Source organism: Haliotis rubra, unplaced genomic scaffold, assembly GCF_003918875.1.
Source record: "Haliotis rubra isolate DU_JTF1 unplaced genomic scaffold, ASM391887v1 Scf108, whole genome shotgun sequence".
In the NCBI taxonomy this organism is placed as follows: Eukaryota; Metazoa; Mollusca; class Gastropoda; order Lepetellida; family Haliotidae; genus Haliotis; species Haliotis rubra.
This window is the reverse complement of record NW_025764981.1, coordinates 2,192,034-2,200,000: the sequence shown is the minus strand read 5'-3', so window position 1 is coordinate 2,200,000 and position 7,967 is coordinate 2,192,034. Positions and strand designations below refer to the sequence as shown.

The 7,967-nt window shown below is 44.8% G+C and overlaps 1 protein-coding gene across 3 annotated transcripts in view; it reads left to right on the top strand.

The window, feature by feature from the left end:
• LOC124281409 (sodium/potassium/calcium exchanger 3-like) overlaps positions 1 to 5,731 on the top strand; it is an 18,992-nt gene extending 13,261 nt beyond the window's left edge. For all 3 annotated transcript variants that reach the window (XM_046717459.1, XM_046717466.1, XM_046717450.1), the window contains 3 exons: positions 1,566 to 1,775; positions 4,235 to 4,336; positions 5,183 to 5,731. In XM_046717459.1, coding sequence (XP_046573415.1) covers positions 1,566 to 1,775; positions 4,235 to 4,336; positions 5,183 to 5,514 — 644 coding nt within the window. In that variant the 3' untranslated portion in view covers positions 5,515 to 5,731. The remainder of the gene's footprint in view (positions 1 to 1,565; positions 1,776 to 4,234; positions 4,337 to 5,182) is intronic.
• Positions 5,732 to 7,967: the final 2,236 nt, after the last annotated feature.

Sequence of the window (7,967 nt, the reverse complement as noted above, 5' to 3'; positions counted from 1 at the left end):
GTAGCATCCGAAAACACGCGCACGCACACACACACGCACATGCATCCTCACCACATATTTGACGGGTTGATTTGTATTAGTCGTCTATTCCAGTTACAGTTAAACACCGTTGTCTTGAGGTTGAAGACACTTACGTAAATACTTCGAGTTATCAGAGGTTCGACACAACCGTAAAATAAAGAGTGAGTGAATTTAGTTTTACGCCGCTTTTAGCAATATTCCAGCAATATCACGGCGGCGGACACCAGAAATGGGCTTCAGACATTGTGCTTATGTGGGGAATCGAGCCCGGGTCGAATCCGTGAAGAGCGAACGCCTTAAGCACTAGGCTACCCCACAGTTTCTCGAAAAATAATGAATAAATAATGAAAGCAGCTTGGTCTTGGTGTCAGTCAATCATTGGATTGTCTGGTCCAGACTTCAACAAACAAACAAGTATGACCAGCACAGGATGCCTAAGTTTTCTCACTGGAAGAGCCAAGAGTATTAATAAAAGGGTCAGTGGGGTGAACGCGTTCGCTCGTCACGCCGAAGACCAGGGTTCGATTCCCTATATGGGAATACATGTGTGAAGCTCATTTATGGAGCCCCCCGTCGTGATATTGCTGGAATATTACTAAAAGCGGCATAAAACTAAATTCACTCACTCACTCACTCATTATTGATAAAAAATGAGGCGAATGAGCTTTCTAAGCTGGTGGTCGACCTACAAGCCAGTAACCGAGCTTGTACCCACGGACTGGTCACCCGTCTAGTTGTGAATATTGTTGCGCACTGGTTTGCCCTACATGCACGACTGAGCATCTCACGCTTTGGACACCTGAAAAATATTGATCATAATGTCTCAGACCTACTCTTATCTCCAATAACAACTGAAAGTATGCGTGTATTGAGATGTAAAGCTGCAGCTTTGTAAATAACGAGCTCTGTGCCTGAAATAGAAAAATACCCATTTGTTTTCTAGTTACGGAATCTCGACTGTGACTGATAAGAAGGCTTTTAGTAGGTTGTTCAAGATCATTAACCACCAACTTGTTATGCATGTCATCTCAGAGTGTGTTAATGTTTAATAATCACTTGGCAAATAGTGTCATAATGGTTTCACACAGACAACTAATACCTAACATCTGAACACTATGGTGAGACTTTGGACAGCGATCCTTCGTTAGACTGACTGACTGACTGAGTTTGGTTTTACGCCGCTTTTAGCAATATTCCAGAAACATCACGGCGGGGGACACCAGAAATGGGCTTCACACATTGTACCCATGTGGGATTCGAACCCGGGTCTTCGGCGTGACGAGCCAACGCTTTAACCACTAGGCTACCCCACCGCCCCCCTTCGTTAGAACAGGGCAGAGGGTTAGCATAGTGGTTAAAGCGCCCGCTCGACAAACTGAAGACCCGGGTTCGATTCCCTACATGGGTACAATGTATGAAGCCATTTTCTGGTGTCCCCCGCCGTGATATTGCTGGAATAGTGCTAAAAGCGGCGTAAACCATACTCACTCACTCGTTAAAAAAAGATTTGCCTTAATTTTAGCAAAATCAACTTTTTCTCCTAGAGTACGAATCTCCTTGGACCGTGCCTGACGGAGTGATCCATCGCTTCTACTGGTTTGTGATGATCCCCATCCGGTTTATGCTTCACTTCACTGTACCCGACTGTCGACGTCCTGGAAAATGGCGGAAGACGTATCCCCTGACCTTCACCTTGTCCATTGTTTGGATTGCCGCTTTCTCCTACGTCATGGTGTGGATGGTAACGATTGCAGGTAATACTGGTTCACATGGTTACCATCGCCATGACAACGGTAGCAGATACTTTAAAGTGACTGACCGACTTCATTAGACTTGTTTATGGCATTGTCGAACGCTTCAGGGCTTAACTGTTAACTGACGGGGGCGGTGGGGTAGCGTAGTGGTTAAAGCGTTCGTTCGTCACGCCGAAGACCCGGGTTCGATTCCCCACATGGGTACAATATGTGAAGCCAATTTCTGGTGTACCCCGCCGTGATATAGCTGGAATATTGCTAAAAGCGGCGTAAAACTAAACTCACTCACCCACTGTTAACAGACGTGACCCACCCGTGAAGATACTTACGGGATCGGGGGGTCAAGGCTCGCTGACTTTGTTGACACATGTCATCGTATCCCAGTTGTAGATCGATCGACCTGCATTACTAGGAATTGGCATAGATCAATGCTTATGTGATGTCAATCACTGGATTGTCTGGTCCAGACTCGATTATTTACAAACCGCCGCCATATAAACTGAGGGGCAAAAGAAACGCTGGCTTCTAATTTTCTCATCTAATAAAAACATATGACAAGGTATGTCAACAGATATCATTGTATTCCACAGACACAACAATTAACATCAGGTTGACCGACTTTAACAACCACATGATGACATTGTAAGGAATAGTGAGCATTCTTGTAACATGTGTTGGATTGTCCATAATTCGTTCACATTCCATTTCATGTTACCATTACACAAATCAGTTAAAAGTCACATTCCATCATCAATAGCGAGTATGTCTACCTATAGCAAGTATGCAGTCCCTGACACGATGTCGTACAGACGTTACCAGTCCCCTCACAATGGCTGGAGTGATGTGACGCCACTGTGTCTGTCATGTGGACGTTGCTGACGTTGCCGAATCCGTCTCCAAAGATGGTCCCAGAGGTGTTCTATGGGATTCATGTCAGGGGATCTGGCTGGACACGGAAGAACTTGTATGTTGTTGCCATTGAAATACTCTCTGGTAACACGTGCAGTGTGTGGAGTGGCGTTATCCTGTTGGAACAGCGTTCTTGGGTTATTCTGCAGGATTGGAAGCACGACTGGTGTCAAGACCTGGTTAATGTAGCGGTCAGCGTTGAGGGTACCATTTGTAACCACCAGGTCGGTCTTAGTGCCACCACAAATACTGCCCCAAATCATCACACCACCGCCGCCACGAGGATGCACTTCTTGGACGCAGCAACGTGACGTTCGTTCGCCTCTACGCCGGTAAACTCGCACTCGGCCGTCAGCACTGTAAAGCTGGAACCTGCTTTCATCCGAAAACAGCACTCTGTCCCAATGTAGTCTTTGCCAGCGTTGCACAATGCGAGCCCACCTCAATCTGTTGAGTCGATGTTGCCGGGTCAAGGTCATTCCCCTAAAGGGTTGGTAAGCTCTCAAACCAAAATGGCAGAGACGTCTGGCTACAGTCCTCCTGCTGACGGGGTGTTGTATAGCATCTCGTGCTGATGACGTCACAGTGAGGAACCTGTCACGGAGGTGCAGCAGACGAAGATGGCGGTCTTCGTTGGCCATGGTTACCCGTGGTCTTCCACTTCATGGTCTGTTTGATGTCCGACTAATATCTCTGAGACGTTTCATCATCCTCTCAATTGTGGTTTTGTGGCAACACATGATTTGTGCAACTCTGGCCTGAGTTGCCCCCATCTGCAACATCCCTATCGCTCTCTCTCGCTGCTCAGACGTCAAACGTGACATTCTTGTTGGTGAAATCCAACCATTCAATGCTAAGGAAGGACTCTGGGCATGATTTATACCCGATCCTTGCACAGAATTTTCCTTATGCATTTTCTCGAAAAAACCCCGAAAAACCCACATTTCACAGAAAAATTGTGATGCAGATTCAATACGAGGCCAAAGAAATGACCGTTACGTTTGGGAGAATGCTTTTACAATGTATCTGACCATGGTTTTAGGTGTGGATAAAAATTGTGTCAATGTTTATAAAACCAGCGTTTCTTTTGCCCCTGAGTTTAGCTGGAATATTGCTGAGTGCGGCGTTAAACAACAAACAACAAACAAACTTACCTGATGCGACTGTAAATACCATGTTGTCATGGTAACATTTACTGTTAAGTTTATAGCAACGTTAAATACACTCTGTCACACGAAACATTTATGTTCCATTGTTTGGGTCTGCAGTGTTCTGGCGATTGCTTTCAGTCTAATTTAGAAACGTTTTGAATTATTTATTTCAAATAAACGGTGTAGATTCAAATAAGGTGTAAAAGCCATATTGAAATAATATTATTATTACGTCAACCTTGACACAACATACACACTCCTTGTTTGTTGAAGACACATTCTTACATGGAAGACTGTGACAGTTGGACAAACTTACATTCATGCTGTTCTTGAAGAAAAAAAACGTATATTTTTGGCAATTGATGTCACTTACTGTTTGTGCTGTGTTTGTTACTACAGGGGACGCCCTCAACATTCCCGACACCGTCATGGGGCTCACCATCCTCGCTGCCGGCACCAGCGTCCCCGATTGTCTGTCCAGCGTGTTTGTCGCCAGGGACGGTACGTGAACGTCATGATGACGCTATTCTGTTGCACGTTGGGTATGGCGGGACGAGATCGGTGCTCTTCTCTGGCGGAACCCAGTTTCATAAATTCAGATCTTTAACTCTGATACGATACCGCTTTACTCGAAGCTCTGAAGACACATAACTTCGAAATTCCCTGTACACGTGAGCTAAACTATGTAACTTACGGTAATCTCTCTCTCTCTCTCTCTCTCTCTCTCTCTCTCTCTCTCTCTCTCTCTCTCTCTCTCTCTCTCTCTCTCTCTCTTTCTCTCTCTCTCTCGCTCTCTCTCTCTCTCTCTCTTTCTCTCTCTCTCTCTCTCTCTCTCTCTCTCTCTCTCTCTCTCTCTCTCTCTCTCTCTCTCTCTCTCTCTCTCTCTCTCTCTCTCTCTCTCTCTCTCTCTCTCTCTCTCTCTCTCTCTCTCTCTCTCTCTCTCTCTCTCTCTCTCCCTCTCTCGGATCACTATGTAGAGTATACGTATATGTATGCTCAGAAGTTTTCTTTCGCTGGAAGGGGCGGTAGGCTAGCCCAGTGGTGAAAGCGTTCACTCTTCACGCAGAAGGACAGGGTTCAATTCTCCTCATGGGTACAATGTGTGAAGCCCGTTTCTGGTGTCCCCCACCGTAATATTGCTGGAATATTGCTAAAAGCGGCGTAAAAATAACTCACTCGTTCACTTTCGCGGCGATAATCAATGCTGACGTTAATGCTAATCCAACCGTGTTGTAACTATCCCAGCATTTGTAAATATCCCAGCATTTGTAAATACACAGTGTTACCATTTCTCAGAAGAGATCTCAAGCTACCATTATGTCATGCAAACGTTCTCTGTATTTCCAGGTTTTGGTGACATGGCGGTCTCCAACTCTATCGGAAGCAACGTCTTCGACATTCTTATTTGCCTCGGGTTGCCATGGTTACTCCAAACAGCTGCCGTCACTCCGGGCGAATCGTTGTCAATCTCCAGCAGCGGGCTTGTGTACTCGTCCTTGACCTTGCTTGGAACTGTGGTCTTCTTGATCTTGTCCCTTACAATCAACAGCTGGCGACTCAACAAGCCCCTCGGCGTCGTGTACCTCGTTGTCTACGTCTTCGTCATCGCTCTGACGTGCTTGTACGAGCTCAACGTGTTTGGGGAATTCAACCCACCGTCTTGTCCCAGATCAGAATGAATTACGGGCTGTGATATTATTGGACATATAAGGCCGGATTTTGTCAGCCATGTTGTATGAGATCGTAGTGTTGCATAAAATGACGCCACGTCACTTGAAAATGTTAACGAAACTGACGTCTTCGAACGTTTTGGTGACACCCAAAATGAGTAAATATGCTTCTGTATCTTGGTGAAAAATATTATTGTACGTGAATAAAGTCATTATGTGTTGTTAACTGTTACGTTTCATTTGATAGTTCAACCAACCAATTTACCTTATGAATGTGACTTTATATAATCGACCTTGACATTGAGTCACGGCAGCTATTGAAGTATGATGTCCGGGTGACCTTGTGACCAGTGACCTTTGCCTTTGACACAAAATTGTCCTTTGGCCGATGTTGATTTATTTCCTTATTACAACTGCATCACAAAAGTAATTACGCTATCGTGTGGTCTTATATCAACTGATGTCATCGTATCCTAAATGCATAGATCGATGCTCATGTTGTTGATCACTGGATTGTCTGGTCTAGACTCGATTATTTACAGACCTCCGCCATATAGCTGGAATATTGCTCTGTGTGGCGTAAAACTAAACTCAAACAAACCTATATCCAGTGTATCCTATCTCCATTTTATTACGGTATGACCCTTGACGTATTTATCTCAATTTCTCCTATCACTGACCTGATATGGAATACCTCTCCCACCCTACCTGCAGGTCAGATAACTCAACTGCTTAATAGGGGCGGTGGGAGTCAGGTTCGATTCCCCACATGGGTACAATGTGTGAAGCCCATTTCTGGTGTCCCCCGCCGTGATATTGCTGGAATATTGCTAAAAGTGGCGTCAAACCATACTCACTCACTCACTTATGCTTAATACAGGGGCGGTGGGGTAGCCTAGTGGTTAAAGCGTTCGCTCGTCAAGCCGAAGACCCGGGTTGGAATCCCCACATGGGTACAATGTGTGAAGCCTATTTCTGGTGTCCCCCGCCGTGTTGTTGCTGGAATATTGCTAAAAGCGGCGTAAAACCAAAACTCAGTCAGTCAGTCAGTCTGCTTAATACGTTTCGGTAGGGGTCAACATTCCAGATCGCAGCCTCGTACTAACGCGCTTTCGAATCAGATGAACACACTTCTGTCAATTTAAGCTGGGGAAAATGTTATACTGAGTATGATACAAAACGTCAACGACAGATAAAAACCAATCTCGATTATTTCCATATTACAGTGGGCGAAAGAGGCACAGGGAGCCCAGTCGTGTGAGGCGCCACAGAGTTGCGTCCCTTTGGGTACGCCAGAATCCTATGTTTTTTGGGTTCGAATTAGGAGATAAACGTACTGTGTTTGGAAATTAGATGAATGTGAGACTGAATTGATAGTCTCTAAATTTCATTTGAAGCCGAACGTGTAGCCGATTTAACATCGAACTTCCTCGTCCTGCGGAAGACACTGCGTAATCCGGCATGTGATGAGAGGCGAATTGAACTCGTCTGATAAAGGAGCGGTAGGTTCCTTTCGTATTTTTTTTAACATTGCAACATAAAAAATATTCTGTCCAAAGAAAACAAACTACTGTTTATTCAATGTAATAATGTAACACCTAAGAGCTTGATTTTTATAATCATAACTCCACAAGACCGAAACCAGCCTATTGTTTTGTGTGCCGTGTTACTGTACCCCCCTGTCCACACTATAATGGAATCGTCTGACCTACTTATTTTCTTGGAAGTAGACAGTTACGCAACAGTTTGAAATGGCGGACGAGCCAGTGTTTACATATTGCGAAAGGTTGAAATTCGAAGTGACAGTGGAAAATACTTGACTGACTGTCGAACCTGAACCCTGCAGAATCGAAGAATAGATCCTTTTCTGATCGACCTATGACCTGTAAGTCACCAAAGACTGTTAATTTTTATGACCGGCGAGTGTCGATCATGATTTCACGTAGGTGCCTCCACCCCGGCATGCGAGGAAGAGTGACAGTGCTGCTTTGTGTACCTTCGACTAACTTGGGATTCCTTGGAACATTGTTCTCATCATTTGGGACTGGATTGTTGGCCAAGCTTTTCAAAGTGTACGAACATAGCTGCAGTGACAGCCTTCGGGGAAGGTGGCAGATAACTGAATTCTCATGGTTCAGTTTTTGACATTTTGAATGATGCAACGAGACATGATGGAGTATGAGTGGCAATTTCATGTCATAAACATAGTAGATGTGATATTGGTATCTTCATCATGATATCCGGAAGTAGGCCATATTTAAAGCTAGCGAAGTCTCGCTGTGCGAGATCTCGCGAGGCAAATTACCCATAAACCCTTCTTCATCATGGCCTCAATGTAGATAGACACGTGAGCCGGCCATTCCGTAAGTTTTGATCGTTTTCACTTGCATAGATTGGTATGAATAACTTTTCTTCCATCAAAGGGTCCATACAGGACCTAGATGGTATACCTAAGCAGAAAA